The 24203-nt window shown below is 41.6% G+C and overlaps 1 protein-coding gene across 5 annotated transcripts in view; it reads right to left on the bottom strand.

Annotated features, from left to right (window-relative positions):
• rbfox1 (RNA binding fox-1 homolog 1) overlaps positions 1-24203 on the bottom strand; it is a 294065-nt gene that overhangs the window by 39505 nt on the left and 230357 nt on the right. For all 5 annotated transcript variants that reach the window (XM_041816738.1, XM_041816737.1, XM_041816739.1 and 2 more), the window contains 4 exons: positions 23628-23774; positions 21158-21211; positions 11623-11715; positions 8347-8407 (listed from right to left, as the gene is read on the bottom strand). In XM_041816738.1, coding sequence (XP_041672672.1) covers positions 8347-8407; positions 11623-11715; positions 21158-21211; positions 23628-23774 — 355 coding nt within the window. The remainder of the gene's footprint in view (positions 1-8346; positions 8408-11622; positions 11716-21157; positions 21212-23627; positions 23775-24203) is intronic.

Below are 24203 nucleotides of genomic sequence, written 5' to 3'. Positions count from 1 at the left end.
AGAGGTCATATAAGGAGGAAGGATGGAGGAGAGTGGTCAACGCAGAGGTCATCTACGGAGGACAGATCGAGTAGAGGGGTCAACGCGGAGGTCATATAAGGAGCAAAGATGGAGGAGAGGGGTCAACGCAGAGGTCATATAAGGAGGAAAGATGGAGGAGAGGGGTCAACGCAGAGGTCATACAAGGAGGAAGGATGGAGGAGAGGGGTCAACGCAGAGGTCATATAAGGAGGAAGGATGGAGGAGAGGGGTCAACGCAGAGGTCATATAAGGAGGAAGGATGGAGGAGAGGGGTCAACGCAGAGGTCATATAAGGAGGAAAGATGGAGGAGAGGGGTCAACGCAGAGGTCATATAAGGAGGAAAGATGGAGGGGAGGGGTCAACGCAGAGGTCATATAAGGAGGAAAGATGGAGGAGAGGGGTCAACGCAGAGGTCATATAAGGAGCAAAGATGGAGGGGAGGGGTCAACGCAGAGGTCATATAAGGAGGAAAGATGGAGGAGAGGGGTCAACGCAGAGGTCATACAAGGAGGAAGGATGGAGGAGAGGGGTCAACGCAGAGGTCATACAAGGAGGAAGGATGGAGGAGAGGGGTCAACGCAGAGGTCATATAAGGAGGAAGGATGGAGGAGAGGGGTCAACGGAGAGGTCCTGGAAGGAGGAAGGATGGAGGAGAGGGGTCAACGAGAGGTCATATAAGGAGGAAAGATGGAGGGAGGGGTCAACGAGAGGTCATATAAGGAGGAAAGATGGAGGAGAGGGGTCAACGCAGAGGTCATATAAGGAGGAAGGATGGAGGAGAGGGGGTCAACGCAGAGGTCATATAAGGAGGAAAGATGGAGGAGAGGAGAGGGGTCAACAGAGGTCATATAAGGAGGAAAGATGGAGGGGAGGGGTCAACGCAGAGGTCATATAAGGAGGAAGGATGGAGGAGAGGGGTCAACGCAGAGGTCATACAAGGAGGAAAGATGGAGGAGAGGGGTCAACGCAGAGGTCATACAAGGAGGAAAGATGGAGGAGAGGGGTCAACGCAGAGGTCATATAAGGAGGAAAGATGGAGGAGAGGGGTCAACGCAGAGGTCATACAAGGAGGAAGGATGGAGGAGAGGGGTCAACGCAGAGGTCATATAAGGAGGAAGGATGGAGGAGAGGGGTCAACGCAGAGGTCATATAAGGAGGAAGGATGGAGGAGAGGGGTCAACGCAGAGGTCATATAAGGAGGAAAGATGGAGGAGAGGGGTCAACGCAGAGGTCATATAAGGAGGAAAGATGGAGGGGAGGGGTCAACGCAGAGGTCATATAAGGAGGAAAGATGGAGGAGAGGGGTCAACGCAGAGGTCATATAAGGAGAAAAGATGGAGGGGAGGGGTCAACGCAGAGGTCATATAAGGAGGAAGGATGGAGGAGAGGGGTCAACGCAGAGGTCATACAAGGAGGAAAGATGGAGGAGAGGGGTCAACGCAGAGGTCATACAAGGAGGAAAGATGGAGGAGAGGGGTCAACGCAGAGGTCATATAAGGAGGAAAGATGGAGGAGAGGGGTCAACGCAGAGGTCATACAAGGAGGAAGGATGGAGGAGAGGGGTCAACGCAGAGGTCATATAAGGAGGAAGGATGGAGGAGAGGGGTCAACGCAGAGGTCATATAAGGAGGAAGGATGGAGGAGAGGGGTCAACGCAGAGGTCATATAAGGAGGAAAGATGGAGGAGAGGGGTCAACGCAGAGGTCAGCTCAGGAGGAAAGATGGAGGAGGGGTCAACGCAGAGGTCATATAAGGAGGAAAGATGGAGGAGAGGGGTCAACGAGAGGTCATATAAGGAGGAAAGATGGAGTCGAGGGCTCAACGCAGAGGTCATATAAGGAGGAAAGATGGAGGAGAGGGGTCAACGCAGAGGTCATACAAGGAGGAAGGATGGAGGAGAGGGGTCAACGCAGAGGTCATACAAGGAGGAAGGATGGAGGAGAGGGGTCAACGCAGAGGTCATATAAGGAGGAAGGATGGAGGAGAGGGGTCAACGCAGAGGTCATATAAGGAGGAAGGATGGAGGAGAGGGGTCAACGCTCAGGTCATATAAGGAGGAACGATGGAGGCGAGGGGTCAACGCAGAGGTCATATAAGGAGGAAGGATGGAGGAGAGGGGTCAACGCAGAGGTCATATAAGGAGGAAAGATGGAGGAGAGGGGTCAACGCAGAGGTCATATAAGGAGGAAAGATGGAGGAGAGGAGAGGGGTCAACGCAGAGGTCATACAAGGAGGAAGGATGGAGGAGAGGGGTCAACGCAGAGGTCATATAAGGAGGAAGGATGGAGGAGAGGGGTCAACGCAGAGGTCATATAAGGAGGAAGGATGGAGGAGAGGGGTCAACGCAGAGGTCATATAAGGAGGAAAGATGGAGGGGAGGGGTCAACGCAGAGGTCATATAAGGAGGAAGGATGGAGGAGAGGGGTCAACGCAGAGGTCATATAAGGAGGAAAGATGGAGGAGAGGAGAGGGGTCAACGCAGAGGTCATATAAGGAGGAAAGATGGAGGGGAGGGGTCAACGCAGAGGTCATATAAGGAGGAAAGATGGAGGAGAGGGGTCAACGCAGAGGTCATACAAGGAGGAAGGATGGAGGAGAGGGTCAACGCAGAGGTCATACAAGGAGGAAGGATGGAGGAGAGGGGTCAACGCAGAGGTCATATAAGGAGGAATGATGGAGGAGAGGGGTCAACGCAGAGGTCATACAAGGAGGAAGGATGGAGGAGAGGGGTCAACGCAGAGGTCATATAAGGAGGAAGGATGGAGGAGAGGGGTCAACGCAGAGGTCATATAAGGAGGAAAGATGGAGGGGAGGGGTCAACGCAGAGGTCATATAAGGAGGAAAGATGGAGGAGAGGGGTCAACGCAGAGGTCATATAAGGAGGAAAGATGGAGGAGAGGAGAGGGGTCAACGCAGAGGTCATATAAGGAGAAAAGATGGAGGGGAGGGGTCAACGAGAGGTCATATAAGGAGGAAAGATGGAGGAGAGGGGTCAACGAGAGGTCATACAAGGAGGAAGGATGGAGGAGAGGGGTCAACAGAGGTCATACAAGGAGGAAGGATGGAGGAGAGGGGTCAACGAGAGGTCATATAAGGAGGAAGGATGGAGGAGAGGGGTCAACGAGAGGTCATATAAGGAGGAAGATGGAGGAGAGGGGTCAACGAGAGGTCATATAAGGAGGAAAGATGGAGGAGGGAGGGGTCAACGAGAGGTCATATAAGGAGGAAAGATGGAGGGGAGGGGTCAACAGAGGTCATATAAGGAGGAAAGATGGAGGAGAGGGGTCAACGCAGAGGTCATATAAGGAGGAAGATGGAGGAGAGGGGTCAACGAGAGGTCATATACGGAGGAAAGATGGAGGGGAGGGGACAACGCAGAGGTCATATAAGGAGGAAAGATGGAGGAGAGGGGTCAACGCAGAGGTCATATAAGGAGGAAAGATGGAGGAGAGGGGTCAACGCAGAGGTCATATAAGGAGGAAGGATGGAGGAGAGGGGTCAACGCAGAGGTCATATAAGGAGGAAAGATGGAGGAGAGGGGTCAACGCAGAGGTCATATAAGGAGGAAAGATGGAGGAGGAGAGGGGTCAACGAGAGGTCATATAAGGAGGAAAGATGGAGAGAGGGGTCAACGAGAGGTCATACAAGGAGGAAAGATGGAGGAGACGAGGTCATATAAGGAGGAAAGATGGAGGAGAGGGGTCAACGAGAGGTCATATAAGGAGGAAAGATGGAGGAGAGGGGTCAACGCAGAGGTCATATAAGGAGGAAAGATGGAGGAGAGGAGAGGGGTCAACGCAGAGGTCATACAAGGAGGAAGGATGGAGGAGAGGGGTCAACGCAGAGGTCATATAAGGAGGAAAGATGGAGGGGAGGGGTCAACGCAGAGGTCATATAAGGAGGAAAGATGGAGGGGAGGGGTCAACGCAGAGGTCATATAAGGAGGAAAGATGGAGGAGAGGGGTCAACGCAGAGGTCATACAAGGAGGAAGGATGGAGGAGAGGGGTCAACGCAGAGGTCATATAAGGAGGAAAAACAAAGATGGAGAAGGATCAATAACCTGAAATAGATACAGACGTATACATCCAGGTTTTGGAGCAGGAGATTTCAGTGGTGCATGATGGGATTCCACATATGTGAGCTGTTTCTGTGTGTTTGATCACATTTAGAAAAAAGAAGACTAACGTGGGGTTTAGTGAACATGTCTGCACCGTTTCCTGTTGTGAATGTTGGAGCCACAGAAGTTTCTAGTAAATATTTGCTCTGCTGAAAGTTAGGAACATGGATGGCCTCCTCTGCAGCATCAGTCTCAGCACAGACAGACCAGTTTAATGATGGACACCAGTATGAGGCCCTGCTCACTTTAGTTCAAGGAAATCACCCACACAGACTTCTGACGGCCTAAATAAGCTTCAAATGATGAGAATTAATTAGACAAAAATCAACATATTAAAGATTTTAACACAAGTAAATCTCACTGTGAGGTTAGGGGTGTAACGGTCTCTTTTGGTGCTCACAGTCTCACAGCAGTCACGTCTGAATGGAGGAAAAACCAGATCGCATTCAGCTCCAGCTCTTCCAGTACCAGTTAGAAGACCACAGTGAAGTATAACCCTCACCCCCCACCATGATCTCAGGTGTACATCTGCATTGTTTATTTTATATTAGTTATCTTTTTGATTTTATCTGGTGTAAATCTGCATTATTTATTTCATTTTATTTTATTTATTAATTTTTTTCTGGTGTAAATCTGCATTATTTATTTCATTTTACTTAATTTATTAATTTTTTTCTGGTGTAAATCTGCATTATTTATTTCATTTTACTTTATTTATTAATTTTTTTCTGGTGTAAATCTGCATTATTTATTTCATTTTACTTAATCTATAAATTTTTTTCTGGTGTACATCTGCATTATTTATTTCATTTTACTTTATTTATTAATTTTTTTCAGGTGTAAATCTGTATTATTTATTTCATTTTACTTAATTTATTAATTTTTTTCTGGTGTAAATCTGCATTATTTATTTCATTTTACTTAATCTATAAATTTTTTTCTGGTGTAAATCTGTATTATTTATTTCATTTTACTTTATTTATTAATTTTTTTCTGGTGTAAATCTGCATTATTTATTTCATTTTACTTTATTAATTTTTTTCAGGTGTAAATCTGTATTATTTATTTCATTTTACTTAATTTATTAATTTTTTTCTGGTGTAAATCTGCATTATTTATTTCATTTTACTTTATTAATTTTTTTCAGGTGTAAATCTGTATTATTTATTTCATTTTACTTAATTTATTAATTTTTTTCTGGTGTAAATCTGCATTATTTATTTCATTTTACTTTATTAATTTTTTTCAGGTGTAAATCTGTATTATTTATTTCATTTTACTTTATTTATTAATTTTTTTCAGGTGTAAATCTGTATTATTTATTTTATATTATTCATCTTTTTGATTTTATCTGGTGTAAATCTGCATTATTTATTTCATTTTACTTTATTGATTATTTTCTTTCTGGTGTAAATCTGCATTATTTATTTCATTTTACTTAATCTATAAATTTTTTTCTGGTGTAAATCTGCATTATTTATTTCATTTTACTTAATTTATTAATTTTTTTCTGGTGTAAATCTGCATTATTTATTTCATTTTACCTTATTTATTAATTTTTTTCAGGTGTAAATCTGTATTATTTATTTCATTTTACTTTATTTATTAATTTTTTTCTGGTGTAAATCTGCATTATTTATTTCATTTTACCTTATTTATTAATTTTTTTCAGGTGTAAATCTGTATTATTTATTTTATATTATTCATCTTTTTGATTTTATCTGGTGTAAATCTGCATTATTTATTTCATTTTACTTTATTTATTATTTTCTTTCTGGTGTAAATCTGCATTATTTATTTCATTTTACTTAATCTATAAATTTTTTTCTGGTGTAAATCTGCATTATTTATTTCATTTTACTTTATTTATTAATTTTTTTCTGGTGTAAATCTGCATTATTTATTTCATTTTACTTAATTTATTAATTTTTTTCTGGTGTACATCTGCATTATTTATTTCATTTTACTTAATCTATAAATTTTTTTCTGGTGTAAATCTGCATTATTTATTTCATTTTACTTTATTTATTAATTTTTTTCAGGTGTAAATCTGTATTATTTATTTCATTTTACTTAATTTATTAATTTTTTTCTGGTGTAAATCTGCATTATTTATTTCATTTTACCTTATTTATTAATTTTTTTCAGGTGTAAATCTGTATTATTTATTTCATTTTACTTTATTTATTAATTTTTTTCTGGTGTAAATCTGCATTATTTATTTAATTTTACTTTATTTATCAATTTTTTTCTGGTGTAAATCTGCATTATTTATTTTATATTATTCATCTTTTTGATTTTATATGGTGTAAATCTGCATTATTTATTTCATTTTACTTTTTTTCTGGTGTAAATCTGCATTATTTTATTTAATCTTATTTAATTCTGTTTTATTTATTTATTTTGTTCTCTGGTGTAAATCTGCATTATTTTATTTTTATTTTTTTTATTTTTTTTTCTAATGATAATCTGTATTTCCTTAAATTAATTCTTTTCTCTTGAGTAAATCTGCCTTATTTTATTTTATCTTATTTAATTATTTTTATTTATTTATTGTTAATCTGCATCATTTTATTGTATTTATTTTTTATTTCTTATTGTGTAAATCTTTTGTATTGTATTTTTATTATTTGTTATTTTTTGTCTGGTGTAAATCTGCTTTATTTAATATTGTTTTATTGTTTATTGTTTGTTGTTTTATTGTTTTTTATTATATATATATATATATATATATATATATAAATTTATTTATTATCCCCACTTTTTTTTTTCTTCCTTTTTTTCCCCCTGGTGTAAATCTGCAATATTTTTTAAATTTCACGTATTTTTAATTTTTTCTAACTCTGCATTAAGGCCTCAGTCTCAGAAACGTTGCTGCGTGTTTAACTGAGCCTGATAATCAGAGCCGACTGCCAGCCTGAATTTTTTCAACACTTTATCATCCGCTCTGACATTGTTGTCGATCTGACCCACGCTCGCTGCCTTCTGGACATTTTCTGTCAAAATCGATCCGACGCTGGCGTCCAGAGATGATGTCTCCATTTTTAATCCCATCCTTAAAAGTCATGGCGTCTCGGTCCCTGTTCTTTAACGAGGGCCGAGTCTGTTGATGAGCACATCAGCAGATCTGTTCGAATTACCGAGGCTAGCGAAGACGATGATGATGATGGTGATGATGATGATGATGATGAGTGTCAACGCCGCAGATGAACGGGAGGAGGGAAAATTAATGACTGAGTCTTGAGGACCAGAGATGATCAGTAACCTGGGAATGTTTGACTCTCCTGATGTGAACCTACATGGAGGACGGGACGATGAACAAAGACGATATTTCACTCTTTAGTGTGGAGTTCAGAGAGGATCTGCTTTCCTGTCGTCTCTGTCTGAACTTTAGGATCTCTCTGTGGTGCTGATGGGAGTGTTGGTGTGTCTTAACCCAGATTTAATGGATTCATACGGAGTTAAACGTCACGGTTTGATCAGAGCAGATGAACACTCTGGTGCTGTCAGACAAACTGACAGCAGATCATTCTGCCGTTCATGCTGACGTTACTCCAGGGTCTTTTCTCTCTATCGTGGCTGAGAACAGAATGAAGTTTAGATGTTTATGTTTGCTAAGGATGTGTGGTTTCATGTTCAGTTCTGTGGTTTTCATCCTCTACAGCATCAGCGGTGCTGTAGAAGCTCTGAGACCCTCTGACCAAACCCTGACCTGGAGTGTTCCGCAGGATGAGGCGTGATGCTGATGCAGTGATCACTGAGTCTGTGTTGTATTTAGGAGATGACTGGATGCTTTGCATGCTTTTCCTCCTGTCTGGATCAATCTGCTCTTCGTGGATTGATGCGGTTTGGCAGCAGCTGGTGCTGCAGACAGACCTAGCGCATATCTCCAGCAGAGCGGAGAGTGGCGGTGCTTCTGGGATACGATATGAGTGTAGCGGTGTAGTGGAGGTGGACTAGCGCGCATGCAGAGGAACTGCAAAGACTGACTAAAGGGAGCGATTTGTTCTGCAGTGACTACATCAGTGCAGACGGAGGATGTAGAAGTTAGAGGTGAGACACTACATCCTCTGCAGACAAAGACTAAAAATCAGTGGAGGAGGCGTCCACATGGACCAGAAGCTTCTTCTACATCCCTAAATAATAGTCCACACTCTGCAAATAAAAGATCACTGAGCATCAGAGGCCCTGCTGAGCCCATCTTACCATTTGCATATGGGTTGACAGTCTTCTTGTTTGTCATTACTCGGGCTGTTGCATTGTTGACCTACAGCAGATAGAGACAGGCCCATCAGTCATTAGAAAAAAGCAGCAGATAAAGCAGGGTAAGTAAATCTGCATGCACACTCTGATCATGTCTCTAACGGAGGAAGCAGTACACCATCACGGCAAACATCCATGTTGTTTGTGTGTTTTTCCAAACTGCATTCAGAAACACTTAAAAACACATCAGTCCTCTGTCTCATTTGCATATTTTCCATCTGATGAGGTTCTCCAGCATGCTCTCCCCAATTATTGTGACATTTCAGTAACGCACAGACAAAAGAAACAACAGATGCACTCGGCAAAGTGATGTTCTGTAAATGTAAAGATGCATGCGGTGGGGAGGAGGAGGAGGAGGAGGAGGAGGAGGAGAGAACAAAGAAAATGTCTCAGGAAGGGGAGAAGATGTTGGGAGCATTATGCAACATCAAGTCAACCTCAAAACGTGAGAAGAACTGTTGTGACAAAAGCAACACAAGGCATTCACACTCAGACAACAGCCTCTCGATCATAGCATCGAAAACAACCAAAGAAAAGAGAGACCGACCAAGTCATCCATCAACCAATCAGGTCATTCCAAATCCAAAACAAACGGCTATCAGGGGAAATCAAAATAAGGGTGCATTGTCTTCAAACAAAAGAAAATCAATCAATCAATCAATGAGTTCCAACAATCTGAGAGATGTGCAAACGACTTCATGTCATAGTCAGAATCCGCAGAACACGCAGCTTCAGGAGAACACTGAGTGGATGACACGCACGCACGCACGCCGACACGCCAGAAAATATGTATGTCCATGTCGAGCATCAAGTCAACCACAGGTCAAAAGAAATGTCACGTGAGTTTCAGCGTAGCAAACGTTCCAGAGAGAGAGAGAGGAGAGAGAGGAAATGCTGGCTCGCCCACACTTACCGGTCCCAAACCTTTAGGCCCCGCCCACGTGTTTGTGTACTGTTACCGTGGTAACTGCCCTAAACGAGCTAGCGTCGGCAGGATGTTGGGGGGAGGAGGGGATGAGAAAGGAATAAGCAGGGTCTTACTCAGGAGGCCAAAAAACGTTTACAATCATTCCTCTGACAGACTCTCAGCTCATGCTGCAGCTACAGAAGCATAACTCCGAACATTTCCACCACAGCTGTAGAACCAAGCCTGACCTTTGAACCTGTGCAGCACGGCTCCAGTTCATCCTTGGAGCCATAGGCAGCCAGAACCTAAACTCTAAAGTATCGGGTTTGTAAGAAGAGAGTAGCATAGCAGCATGGACAAATAACCAATGTTGGCAGAATGAATAGTGAAAAGTGAGAAAAGTGTGAAGAGTCATTAACCACTAATGCTCGTCTTTGTATGCTTTGACAATATTAAAAAAATCAAGCATATATAGTTGAAGTTCAGGCAGGCCATGGAGTCTAGCGCTGCCATATATTTGAAATCAGCTGATCTCAAGGAAGCCCTGATCAGCTGATGGCCAGCTCGTTGCCTCTAAGCATGCTAGTGGCCAATCACTTTCATGCTGCCTAGTCTGGCTACTCTCTGCAAGCTGCTTTTCAACCCTCCTCCACCCCAGCTCCTCCTTCATTCTCCTCATTCTGCTGTCAGTGATACCTGCTGTTCTCTGGGGTTTGGCTGCTTCTCCCCCAGTGATCATTTCATGGACAGCCTTTTGTTTCCATGACTAAAACTAGACTGAGACTAACAAACATAGATCTGTGATGACTAAAACTAGACTGAGACTAACAAACATAGATCTGTGATGACTAAAACTAGACTGAGACTAACAAAAATAGATCTGTGATGACTAAAACTAGACTGAGACTAACAAACATAGATCTGTGACGACTAAAACTAGACTGAGACTAACAAACATAGATCTGTGACGACTAAAACTAGACTGAGACTAACAAACATAGATCTGTGATGACTAAAACTAGACTAAAATAGTTTTGAGTTTTCGTCGACTAAAACTAGACTCAAACTAAAAAAGATAGAAATGACTAAAATGTGACTTAAACTGAAATGCATTTCATTTAAAGACTAATACTAGAGTAAAATTAAAAATAGCTGCTTAAACTGACACTGCTCTCCCCCCTGCCTCGGGCTTTACTTATCCATGCTCTCTGTTTCTGCTTGAGGAAGCGCCTGGGGGTCCCGGTTTGACTGGTGTTGTGTTTCCGTATTCGTCCTGATTGTTAGCAGATTCTTCGCGCTAACATTTCTAAAAGACTCATTTTACAAGTTTCAAATATGCACATATGGTACAGTACTGTGCAGAACTTTTAGGCATGTTCTGGCGAAGATGGAGGCTGGAGTAAGGCATAGATGTGACGAATATGGCCATCATCGGGCACCACCTGATGGGAAGAAGGGTGAACACTACCCCTGCTCTGGATGTCCCCACATTCTACCAGCGGCACTGGAGAATAATCTGTCCAGACCTTTAGGGGGGAGTGAGGGTAGATGTGGTGAGGAAGACTGGCCTAGGGAACCATCAGGAGGGTAGGAGGGTTGCCAGGAGCCCCTGGTTGTGCTGTAGATGTCTGGGTCTGATGTGCTGACCCTGAAGGGTCTCAGATGTCCCAGTATGGTGGAGGGCTAACATTTAGATGTTTCAGACTGGGATGAATGTTTGGTAACTTAGCTGTATCTTAAAGGTATTAAACTCATCATATTGAACTTTGGGGTAAAAATGGACGGAGTTATGCTTCCAGATCAGAGCTGGACACAAGCATGGGGCACTGACATGCTGCTGGATCAGGTCTGCAGAGAACCTTTCTCTCTCTCCTGGTTTCATCTAACCTGGTCCATGGATCAGAAGGATATCAGGACTTTACCAAAAGGGGACAGGTTCTGTCTTCAGAAAACATTAAAGAACATTTTTAGCATTGAAGGCCAAACTGTCTCTAGCTCTGCTGCTAGAAGTTCAAAAGGAACAGAAAGAGGAGAAATGAAAGAGAGCTCTCACAGACAGCCATGTTGGAGGAAGAAGAAGTCAGCATTTATTCATGTTAGGGTTAATCAAACAGCACAGGGGAGGAAATAATGATGCTGGTATGATCTGACAGTTTGATGTCGTGAGGAAGATGGCGAGGTGGGATGAGGCGGTAGACAAATATCCACACGCAGAAACAAGCACACGAATACATGAACACTCACGCCAACGCACACACGAAGAAGGAGGAGGAGGAGGAGGAGAGGAGGAAGAAATATCTGAGAACATGCACCTCGATTTTACGGCCTTCCACCACGGTGCCGTGTAATTTCTCCCGGGCTCTGTCAGCGTCCACGCTATGCTCGAACGTTACGAAGCCAAAACCCTGGAGAGAGAGGACACGCCTGTTATTACTGACATACCACTCGGTTTCAGGGATTAATACAGTCCTGTTATTACTGACATATCACTCTGTTTCAGGGATTAATACAGTCCTGTTATTACTGACATATCACTCTGTTTCAGGGATTAATACAGTCCTGTTATTACTGACATACCACTCTGTTTCAGGGATTAATACAGTCCTGTTATTACTGACATACCACTCTGTTTCAGGGATTAATACAGTCCTGTTATTACTGACATACCACTCTGTTTCAGGGATTAATACAGTCCTGTTATTACTGACATACCACTCTGTTTCAGGGATTAATACAGTCCTGTCGTTACTGACATACCACTCTGTTTCAGGGATTAATACAGTCCTGTCATTACTGACATACCACTCTGTTTCAGGGATTAATACAGTCCTGTCATTACTGACATACCACTCTGTTTCAGGGATTAATACAGTCCTGTCATTACTGACATACCACTCTGTTTCAGGGATTAGTACAGTTCTGTCATTACTGACATACCACTCTGTTTCAGGGATTAGTACAGTTCTGTCATTACTGACATACCACTCTGTTTCAGGGATTAATACAGTCCTGTTATTACTGACATACCACTCTGTTTCAGGGATTAGTACAGTTCTGTCATTACTGACATACCACTCTGTTTCAGGGATTAATACAGTCCTGTTATTACTGACATACCACTCTGTTTCAGGGATTAGTACAGTTCTGTCATTACTGACATACCACTCTGTTTCAGGGATTAATACAGTCCTGTTATTACTGACATACCACTCTGTTTCAGGGATTAATACAGTCCTGTTATTACTGACATACCACTCTGTTTCAGGGATTAGTACAGTCCTGTTATTACTGACATACCACTCTGTTTCAGGGATTAATACAGTCCTGTTATTACTGACATACCACTCTGTTTCAGGGATTAATACAGTCCTGTTATTACTGACATATCACTCTGTTTCAGGGATCAGTACAGTCCTGTCATTACTGACATACCACTCTGTTTCAGGGATTAGTACAGTTCTGTCATTACTGACATACCACTCTGTTTCAGGGATTAATACAGTTCTGTCATTACTGACATATCACTCTGTTTCAGGGATTAATACAGTCCTGTCATTACTGACATACCACTCTGTTTCAGGGATTAGTACAGTCCTGTTATTACTGACATATCACTCTGTTTCAGGGATTAGTACAGTTCTGTCATTACTGACATACCACTCTGTTTCAGGGATTAGTACAGTCCTGTTATTACTGACATATCACAATGCACCACCGTCCTGTAAAAGCAGAAAAATTAAAAAGCAGTGAGTAGAGACACAGGAGAGGAAAATTGCCTCTTCATGCAGCTCTTACATGTTTTAGTGGCAGTAATTATTCAGATAAATTATTACAACTCTGATTATACCACAGAGAGATTTTAAACCCTGATAATAGTCTAGTAAAATCCACAGCATTTGAAACATAAGTCTAATTGGGGTTATATTTAGATTTTAGTCTGAACAAACTGCAGACAGACTCCTCCACAGCGGTTCAGCGTCACAGAAAGACCAACAGCCCCTCCATACCAGCTTGTTTCTGGTGTTTCTGGTGTCTCTGGTGTTTCTGATGTTTTTGATGTTTCTGGTGTTTCTGGTGTTTCTGGTGTTTGTGGTGTTTCTGGTGTTTTTGATGTTTTTGATGTTTCTGGTGTTTCTGGTGTTTTTGATGTTTCTGGTGTTTCTGGTGTTTCTGATGTTTCTAGTTTTTCTGGTGTTTTTGATGTTTCTGGTGTTTCTGGTGTTTCTGGTGTTTCTTGTGTTTTTGGTGTTTCTGGTGTTTCTGGTATTTTTGATGTTTCTGGTGTTTCTGTTGTTTCTGGTTTTTTTGATGTTTCTGGTGTTTCTGGTGTTTCTTGTGTTTCTGGTGTTTCTGTTGTTTCTGGTGTTTTTGATGTTTTTGGTGTTTCTGGTGTTTCTGGTGTTTTTGATGTTTTTGATGTTTCTGGTGTTTCTGGTGTTTCTTGTGTTTCTGGTGTTTCTGTTGTTTCTGGTGTTTTTGATGTTTTTGGTGTTTCTGGTGTTTCTTGTGTTTCTGGTGTTTCTGTTGTTTCTGGTGTTTTTGATGTTTTTGGTGTTTCTGGTGTTTCTGGTGTTTTTGATGTTTTTGATGTTTCTGGTGTTTCTTGTGTTTCTGGTGTTTCTGTTGTTTCTGGTGTTTTTGATGTTTCTGGTGTTTCTGGTGTTTTTGATGTTTTTGATGTTTCTGGTGTTTCTGGTGTTTCTGGTGTTTCTGGTGTTTCTGTTGTTTCTGGTGTTTCTGGTGTTTCTTGTGTTTCTAGTCTTTCTGTTGTTTCTGTTGTTTCTGGTGTTTCTGGTGTTTCTGATGTTTCTGGTGTTTCTTGTGTATCTGGTGTTTCTGTTGTTTCTGGTGTTTCTGATGTTTCTAGTGTTTCTGGTGTTTTTGATGTTTTTGGTGTTTCTGGTGTTTCTGGTGTTTTTGATGTTTTTGGTGTTTCTGGTGTTTCTGGTGTTTTTGATGTTTTTGATGTTTCTGGTGTTTCTGGTGTTTCTTGTGTTTCTGGTGTTTCTGTTGTTTCTGGTGTTTTTGATGTTTCAGGTGTTTCTGCTGTTTCTTGTGTATCTGGTGTTTCTGTTGTTTCTGGTGTTTCTGTTGTTTCTGGTGTTTCTGATGTTTCTGGTGTTTCTGGTGTTTCTTGTGTATCTGGTGTTTCTGGTGTTTCTGGTGTTTTTGATGTTTCTGGTGTTTCTGGTGTTTCTGATGTTTCTGGTGTTTCTGGTGTTTTTGATGTTTCTGGTGTTTCTGGTGTTTCTTGTGTTTCTGGTGTTTCTGGTGTTTCTGATGTTTTTGGTGTTTCTGGTGTTGCTGCTGTTTCTGGTGTTTCTGGTGTCTCTGGTGTTTCTGGTGTTTCTGTTGTTTCTGGTGTTTTTGATGTTTCTGGTGTTTCTGGTGTTTCTGTTGTTTCTGGTGTTTCTGGTGTATCTGGTGTTTCTGGTGTTTCTGGTGTTTTTGATGTTTCTGGTGTTTCTGGTGTTTTTGTTGTTTCTGGTGTTTTTGATGTTTTTGATGTTTCTGGTGTTTCTGGTGTTTTAGGTGTTTCTTATGTTTCTTGTGTTTCTGGTATTTTTGATGTTTCTGGTGTTTCTGATGTTTCTGGTGTTTCTGGTGTTTCTGGTGTTTCTGGTGTATCTGGTGTTTCTGGTGTCTCTGGTGTTTCTGGTGTTTCTGGTGTTTCTGGTGTCTCTGGTGTTTCTGGTGTTTCTGGTGTTTTTGGTGTTTCTGGTGTTTCTGTTGTTTCTGGTGTTTCTGTTGTTTCTGGTGTTTCTGTTGTTTCTGTTGTTTCTGGTGTTTCTGGTGTTTCTGTTGTTTCTGGTGTTTCTGGTGTTTCTTGTGTTTTTGGTGTTTCTGGTGTTTCTGGTGTTTCTTATGTTTCTGTTGTTTCTGGTGTTTTTGATGTTTCTGGTGTTTCTGGTGTTTCTGGTGTTTTTGATGTTTTTGATGTTTCTGGTGTTTCTGGTGTTTCTGGTGTTTTTGATGTTTCTGGTGTTTCTGGTGTTTTTGATGTTTTTGATGTTTCTGGTGTTTCTAGTGTTTCTGGTGTTTTTGATGTTTTTGGTGTTTCTGGTGTTTCTGGTGTTTTTGATGTTTTTGGTGTTTCTGGTGTTTCTGGTGTTTTTGATGTTTTTGATGTTTCTGTTGTTTCTGTTGTTTCTGGTGTTTCTGGTGTTTCTGTTGTTTCTGGTGTTTCTGGTGTTTCTTGTGTTTCTAGTCTTTCTGTTGTTTCTGGTGTTTCTGGTGTTTCTGGTGTTTCTGATGTTTCTGGTGTTTCTTGTGTTTCTAGTCTTTCTGTTGTTTCTGGTGTTTCTGGTGTTTCTGTTGTTTCTGGTGTTTCTGATGTTTCTAGTGTTTCTGGTGTTTTTGATGTTTTTGGTGTTTCTGGTGTTTTTGATGTTTTTGGTGTTTCTGGTGTTTCTGGTGTTTTTGATGTTTTTGATGTTTTTGATGTTTTTGGTGTTTCTGGTGTTTCTGGTGTTTCTGGTGTTTCTGGTGTTTCTGGTGTTTCTGTTGTTTCTGGTGTTTTTGATGTTTCTGGTGTTTCTGGTGTTTCTGGTGTTTCTGTTGTTTCTGGTGTTTCTGGTGTATCTGATGTTTTTGGTGTTTCTGGTGTTGCTGCTGTTTCTGGTGTTTCTGGTGTTTCTGGTGTTTCTGATGTTTCTGGTGTTTCTGGTGTTTTTGATGTTTCTGGTGTTTCTGGTGTTTCTTGTGTTTCTGGTGTTTCTGGTGTTTCTGATGTTTCTGGTGTTTCTGGTGTTGCTGCTGTTTCTGGTGTTTCTGGTGTCTCTGGTGTTTCTGGTGTTTCTGTTGTTTCTGGTGTTTTTGATGTTTCTGGTGTTTCTGGTGTTTCTGTTGTTTCTGGTGTTTCTGGTGTATCTGATGTTTTTGGTGTTTCTGGTGTTGCTGCTGTTTCTGGTGTTTCTGGTGTTTCTGGTGTTTCTGGTGTTTCTGATGTTTTTGGTGTTTCTGGTGTTGCTGCTGTTTCTGGTGTTTCTGGTGTCTCTGGTGTTTCTGGTGTTTTTGATGTTTCTGGTGTTGCTGCTGTTTCTGGTGTTTCTGGTGTCTCTGGTGTCTCTGGTGTTTTTGATGTTTCTGGTGTTGCTGCTGTCTCTGGTGTTTCTGGTGTATCTGGTGTTTCTGGTGTCTCTGGTGTTTTTGGTGTTTCTGGTGTTTCTGGTGTCTCTGGTGTTTCTGGTGTTTCTGGTGTTTTTGGTGTTTCTGGTGTTTCTGGTGTTTCTTATGTTTCTGTTGTTTCTGGTGTTTTTGATGTTTCTGGTGTTTCTGGTGTTTCTGGTGTCTCTGGTGTTTCTGGTGTTTCTGGTGTTTTTGGTGTTTCTGGTGTTTCTGGTGTTTCTTATGTTTCTGTTGTTTCTGGTGTTTTTGATGTTTCTGGTGTTTCTGGTGTTTCTGGTGTTTCTGGTGTTTTTGATGTTTTTGATGTTTCTGGTGTTTCTGGTGTTTCTGGTGTTTTTGATGTTTCTGGTGTTGCTGCTGTTTCTGGTGTTTCTGGTGTCTCTGGTGTCTCTGGTGTTTTTGATGTTTCTGGTGTTGCTGCTGTCTCTGGTGTTTCTGGTGTTTTTGATGTTTTTTGATGTTTTTGGTGTTTCTGGTGTTTCTGGTGTTTCTTGTGTATCTGGTGTTTCTGGTGTTTCTGTTGTTTCTGTTGTTTCTGATGTTTCTGGTGTTTCTGGTGTTTCTGGTGTTTCTGGTGTTTCTTGTGTATCTGGTGTTTCTGGTGTTTCTGTTGTTTCTGTTGTTTCTGATGTTTCTGGTGTTTCTGGTGTTTTTGATGTTTCTGTTGTTTCTGGTGTTTCTGATGTTTCTGGTGTTTCTGGTGTTTTTGATGTTTCTGGTGTTTCTGGTGTTTCTTGTGTTTCTGGTGTTTCTGATGTTTTTGGTGTTTCTGGTGTTGCTGCTGTTTCCAGGTGTTTCTGGTGTCTCTGGTGTTTCTGGTGTTTCTGTTGTTTCTGGTGTTTTTGATGTTTCTGGTGTTGCTGCTGTTTCTGGTGTTTCTGGTGTCTCTGGTGTTTCTGGTGTTTCTGTTGTTTCTGGTGTTTTTGATGTTTCTGGTGTTGCTGCTGTTTCTGGTGTTTCTGGTGTTTTTGATGTTTCTGGTGTTTCTGGTGTTTCTGGTGTTTTTGGTGTTTCTTATGTTTCTGGTGTTTCTGGTGTTTTTGATGTTTCTGGTGTTTCTGGTGTTTTTGATGTTTCTGGTGTTTCTGTTGTTTCTGGTGTTTCTGGTGTTTCTGGTGTTTCTGTTGTTTCTGGTGTTTTTGATGTTTCTGGTGTTTCTGTTGTTTCTGGTGTTTCTGGTGTTTTTGTTGTTTCTGGTGTTTTTGATGTTTTTGATGTTTCTGGTGTTTCTGGTGTTTTTGATGTTTCTGGTGTTTCTGGTGTTTCTGTTGTTTCTGGTGTTTCTGGTGTTTCTGGTGTTTCTGTTGTTTCTGGTGTTTCTGTTGTTTCTGGTGTTTCTGGTGTTTCTGGTGTTTCTGGTGTTTCTGGTGTTTCTGGTGTTTCTGGTGTTTCTGGTGTTTCTGTTGTTTCTGGTGTTTCTGTTGTTTCTGGTGTTTCTGTTGTTTCTGGTGTTTCTGGTGTTTCTGATGTTTCTGGTGTTTCTTGTGTATCTGGTGTTTCTGTTGTTTCTGGTGTTTCTGATGTTTCTAGTGTTTCTGGTGTTTCTGGTGTTTCTGGTGTTTTTGATGTTTCTGTTGTTTCTGGTGTTTCTGATGTTTCTAGTGTTTCTGGTGTTTCTGGTGTTTCTGGTGTTTTTGATGTTTCTGGTGTTTCTGGTGTTTCTGGTGTTTTTGGTGTTTCTTATGTTTCTGGTGTTTCTGGTGTTTCTGGTGTTTCTGTTGTTTCTGGTGTTTTTGATGTTTCTGGTGTTTCTGTTGTTTCTGGTGTTTCTGGTGTTTCTGGTGTTTTTGTTGTTTCTGGTGTTTCTGGTGTTTCTGTTGTTTCTGGTGTTTTTGATGTTCCTGGTGTTTCTGTTGTTTCTGGTGTTTCTGGTGTTTCTGTTGTTTCTGGTGTTTTTGATGTTTCTGGTGTTTCTGTTGTTTCTGGTGTTTCTGGTGTTTTTGATGTTTCTGGTGTTTCTGGTGTTTCTGGTGTTTCTGGTGTTTCTGGTGTTTCTGTTGTTTCTGGTGTTTCTGGTGTTTCTGGTGTTTCTGGTGTTTCTGGTGTTTCTGTTGTTTCTGGTGTTTCTGGTGTTTCTGGTGTTTCTGGTGTTTCTGTTGTTTCTGGTGTTTCTGGTGTTTCTGGTGTTTCTGTTGTTTCTGTTGTTTCTGTTGTTTCTGTTGTTTCTGTTGTTTCTGTTGTTTCTGTTGTTTCTGTTGTTTCTGTTGTTTCTGTTGTTTCTGTTGTTTCTGTTGTTTCTGTTGTTTCTGTTGTTGTTTCTGTTGTTTCTGTTGTTTCTGTTGTTTCTGTTGTTTCTGTTGTTTCTGTTGTTTCTGTTGTTGTTTCTGTTGTTTCTGTTGTTTCTGGTGTTTCTGGTGTTTCTGTTGTTTCTGGTGTTTTTGATGTTTCTGGTGTTTCTGTTGTTTCTGGTGTTTCTGGTGTTTTTGATGTTTCTGGTGTTTCTGATGTTTCTGGTGTTTCTGGTGTTTCTGGTGTTTTTGATGTTTCTGGTGTTTCTGTTGTTTCTGGTGTTTCTGGTGTTTCTGGTGTTTCTGGTGTATCTGGTGTTTCTGGTGTCTCTGGTGTTTCTGGTGTTTCTGGTGTTTCTGGTGTCTCTGGTGTTTCTGGTGTTTCTGGTGTTTCTGGTGTTTCTGGTGTTTCTGATGTTTCTGGTGTTTCTGGTGTTTCTGGTGTTTCTGTTGTTTCTGGTGTTTCTGGTGTTTCTGTTGTTTCTGGTGTTTCTGGTGTTTCTGGTGTTTCTGTTGTTTCTGTTGTTTCTGGTGTTTCTGGTGTTTCTGTTGTTTCTGGTGTTTCTGGTGTTTCTTGTGTTTCTAGTCTTTCTGTTGTTTCTGGTGTTTCTGGTGTTTCTGATGTTTCTGGTGTCTCTGGTGTCTCTGGTGTTTCTGTTGTTTCTGGTGTTGCTGGTGTTTCTGTTGTTTCTGGTGTTTCTGGTGTTTCTGGTGTTTCTGGTGTTTCTGTTGTTTCTGGTGTTTCTGGTGTCTCTGGTGTTTCTGTTGTTTCTGGTGTTTCTGGTGTTTCTGATGTTTCTGGTGTCTCTGGTGTCTCTGGTGTTTCTGTTGTTTCTGGTGTTTCTGTTGTTTCTGGTGTTTCTGGTGTTTCACCAGAAACACCAGAAACACCAAACTCTGATTTTCTCAGAGAAATATGAACAAATCCCAGATTATTTTTAAATATCTGTGAAGTTTATGACACACTGTTGGGAAATATTTAACCCCTTAAAGCCTGTTAACTCAAATAACTGCCAGAAAATTCTCATTTCTGTAACTGAAATATTTATTTCAGCCCTGACGCGTCTTTCTCCTTTAGCCTCTGATGAACTTAGTGCGTGTTTCCACAGGGTAAAAGCATAGATAACCTCAGTCTCCACTGGTTCTACACTGCTGTGCAGATATGAAAGCTCGATGGCTGGTTTGAGGTTTAGTTTCTCAGGAATGAGAGGATATTTCCTGATGATCCATCCAGAACATTCCAGAACTGAAGCAGAAAGTTAGAAGAGCAGAGACGTGAGCTGTTGGAGTCCTGTCGGTGTTTTCTCCCAACATTAGCTCCATCCCTCAGTAAACCTGGCCTCCAGGGTTAATAACATGCCTCCATAATAGATGCCTGCGTTAATAGCGGGGGTTTAATTGCATACAGTGTAGTTCCACATAAATCACACACCGCCGCGCTCCCATACTGCACGGCTCTATGGCAATTACATCTGTGTGATGAAGTGGAGATGTGGAATATTCAATCTGCCAAAGAATGGAAGAAAATTCACTTTTTCCAGCATCAGTAATGAGAAACGAAACTTCAGAAACAATGGGAGGTGTTAAAGGAACACGCCGGATGTTTTTCTGAAGAGGACGTTTTAATAAAGCCGGATCGATCAGCTCTGACTCTGATCGGTTACTAAAACACAGAAGCTTCATTAACCATTCATCAATATCTACATCTGATTTCCTCTCATTAACCACTGACGGCACACTTCTTCTTCCTTGGTGTTTTTAAATGTAATCAGCGTTGGCGGCTCGCTCCTGGTGACCTTGTCAACAGTTACCTGGTAGACATTAGCGGTGAGCCGCTAAAGCCCGACAGCGTCCTTGCTCGTCCCGTTAATCGAGGATTTCTTTGAGCCGGTGGGCGGAAAGTTCTGGTGAAGAGGAGTGTGGATTATTTTCACGGTGAAGGACGAATGAAGTTTGATTCTGCTGACGAGTGTTTCTCTAAAAGTACGTTTGGGTGTTCTCAGATAAAGAAATTCTTCCTCTGGTGATTTTCTCAGAGAAATATGAACAAATCCCAGATTATTTTTAAATATCCGTGAAGTTTATGACACACTGTTGGGAAATATTTAACCCCTTAAAGCCTGTTAACTCAAATAACTGCCAGAAAATTCTCATTTCTGTAACTGAAATATTTATTCAACTTTCTACCCAAATCTTAAAAAAAGTAAACATTTCCATAAAATTACATTTATATTTCTTGTATTGCATTTGACACATTAAGGTGTTTTTGGCAACCAATAATCCACCGTAGGGCTTTTTAAAAATAATTTATCTGCCTGTATTAAAAAGATTGTCAGTAATTTATGATTAGATAGAGATCCCATCAAAGTGTGTATCAAACATGATCCAGAAGGCATTTAGGGGTTAAAATCAGGTGAATGTCCTCCATGAATGCAGAGGTGAGGTCTGATCCGACCCAAAGGTAGGACAGTCAGACTAATGAGACTCTTACCTTGGAGCCGCGCTCGTTGAAGATGATCTCCACGTCCAGGATTTTTCCAAATTGCTGCAAAGAAACAGAAAAGCAGGATGAACAGCTGAGATCTGATTGGTTGGAGTCTAAATGTTTTATAAGTCAGTGACAGAGAGGACATCTCTAAAAACAGAGCATCTCAAAAAATAAGAGTTAAAAAGTTAAACTTCTGTATGTTCTAGATCTACACAGTCCTGATTTTCCTAAATATTTATGCAAATGACAGTCAGAGTATTTTCAAGTCATCAGCTGTTAGAGCATAATCCAAATGTTTTTGAACAAACTTCATAATTATAACCATTATTTAAAAAAAAAAATCAAAACCTCAAAATGCACTGTTCCCCATTATTAATCAGGCCGCAGGTTTCAGGAATCTGGGAAAGAAAAAGGATCTCTGCTGAAAAGTGTCAAATAGTGTAATGCCTTGGACAAGGAATGACAACATGAGATATTTCAGGAAAACTTCAGTGTGATCATCATACTGTGAAGGAATTAGTGTCTGATTCAGAGCACAGACGGGTTTGTGCAGATAAAGGCATAATGAGGAAGGTTTCTGACAGACTAATTCATCAGATTAAGGTCCTGTTCACACCTGATAGTCCGGGGACTCGGTCCCTTTTGGAACAGAAATGGCAACATTGTTGCACTTTCCTTTGGTTTGGTTCGCATTCACACTGCTCTCTTGGTCAAGCGGACCAAACCGTCTGAACACCTACAACCTCTGCCTGCTAGGGGCGCTGTCGCCACAAACAAACGGCGACCAAGAAGAAAAGAAGGCGTAGAAGACGAAACTCCTTCCGTCGGTCTTTTCTTCCACATAAACAATGAAAAAACACAGAATTTACGCTGTCTTGTGGCCTCTGCTCTTTCATTTCGGCATTATGAGCAGCCAGCAAGGTGGTGAGCTGTCCAGCATGTCGTCCTTTACAGGAGACGAATAAATCAGCACAGACTACCACGTGTTGCCATGGCTACCCAGACGCCAAGGGAGGTACCGACATGTGTTTTAGCGTATTGAATCCCATTCAAGGCCGTATATCATTACGGTTTATGCCTCATCCTGCCTTTGGTTCACAATTTGGTCTGCCTTGCGTTCACACCTCCAATGGACCGCACCAGGGTTCGTTAGGGAGCGGACCGAGACCACCTGTTTCAGGCAGTCCAGAGTGCGCTTGTTTGGTCCGCACCAGAGTTTGTGTGAGCGTTCACACCACTCGAAACGAACCGGACTATCTGGGAAAATGAACCAGAGTTCGGTTAAAGCGGACCAAACAGCTCTGGTGTGAATGCACCCTAAGAGAGCAGCTGCTAAAATGCCATTACAAAGCAGCAAACAGGTATTTGAAGCTGCTGGTGCCTCTGGAGTCCCACCAACCTCAAGGTGTAGGATCCTCCAGAGGCTTGCAGTCGTGTATAAACCTACTATTCAGCCCCCCCTAACCAATGCTCACAAGCAGAAACGGTTGCAGTGGGCCCAGAAATACATGAAGACTCATTTTCAAACAGTCTTGTTGACTGATGAGTGCCGTGCAACCCTGGATGGTCCAGATGGAGGAGTAGTGGATGGTTGGTGGATGGCAACCATGTCCCAATGAGGCTGTGACATCAGCAAGGAGGGGGCGGAGTCATGTTCTGGGCTGGATTCATGAGGAGAGAGCTGATAGGCCCCTTTAGGGTCCCTGAAGGTGTGAAAATGACCTCGGCAAAGTATCTAGAGTTTCTGACTGACCACTTTCTTCCATGGTACAAAAAGAAGAACCGTGCCTTCTGTAGCAAAATGATCTTCATGCATGACAATGCTCCATCTCATGCTGCAGAGAATCCCTCTGTGTCATTGGCTGCTATGGGCATAAAAGGAGAGAAACTCATGGTGTGGCCCCCTTCCTCCCCTGACCTTTAACCCTACTGAGAACCTTTGGAGCATCCTCAAGCTAAAGATCTATGAGGGTGGGAGGCAGTTCATATCAGAACAGCAGCTCTGGGAGGATATTCTGACATCCTGCAAAGAAATTCAAGCAGAAACTCTCCAAAAACTCACAAGTTCAATGGATGCAAGAATAGTAAAGGTGATATCAGAGAAGGGCTCCTATGTTAACATGGAACTTGGCCTGTTCAGATGTTTTTGATTGAAATAGCTTTGATTTCAGTAAATATGACCTCCTAATGCTGCAAATTCTACAAATGACCATTTTCAGTTCTTCACAAACTATACAATGTTTTAAAACTCTGATGTGCTTAAAAATGTGGAACAGTGCATTTTGAGGTTTTGATTTTTAAAAAATAACAGTTTTCATTATGAAGTTTGTTCAAAAACATTTGAATTACGCTCTAACGGCTGATGACATGAAAGATACTGTCATTTGCATTAATATTTAGGAAAATAAGAGAAAAATGTCATTTCCATAATAATGAGTGCAGTGTAGACCCCCCCCCCCGTGCTGGTACTCACCCCGAACATTTGCCTGAGGTCGGGGTCTCTGAACCTGAAGGGGATGTTGGAGACGTGCAGTCTCTTGGGCTGGGCCTTGCTGTCTGTGCTTTCAGGTAACGACTGTGACGCCGTCTGACTGTCCGTCTGTGCAGAATCATCCGTCTGCTGGAGGAGAAACACAGAAAGGTCAGAGGTCAAACTCCACAACCTTCTGCACACGTGGCTCTGTAGAAGGAGAAGGCTTCATCTCGGAGCGTGCATCCTCCAGGTTTAGGAAGTAAAGGGAAGTTATAAATAGTTCGGGCGCAGAAACAAAGGGTTAAAATATGCAAACACACAGAGACATAATGGATGCTCGTACACACTCACACAGGGAGTATCAGCGGCAGTCTGTGTTTGTCCTTTAGTTCTCAGTGTGAGTGAGATCAATGGCTGTTAAACAAGAGAGGACTCCACGCCGTCCTCTCTCTCCACGCCGTCCTCTCACTATACCCGCCTGAAATCTTCCTCATTCATTAATCCTCAGACAGACGTGAGAGGAAAACAGAGAGGCTTTTAACGCAGCACAGAGAGGACTGCCTGGATCTCGGTCCA

Source organism: Cheilinus undulatus, linkage group 21, assembly GCF_018320785.1.
Source record: "Cheilinus undulatus linkage group 21, ASM1832078v1, whole genome shotgun sequence".
In the NCBI taxonomy this organism is placed as follows: domain Eukaryota; kingdom Metazoa; phylum Chordata; class Actinopteri; order Labriformes; family Labridae; genus Cheilinus; species Cheilinus undulatus.
Note: the sequence above shows the minus strand (reverse complement) of the source record. Positions and strands in the feature narration are given on the sequence as shown.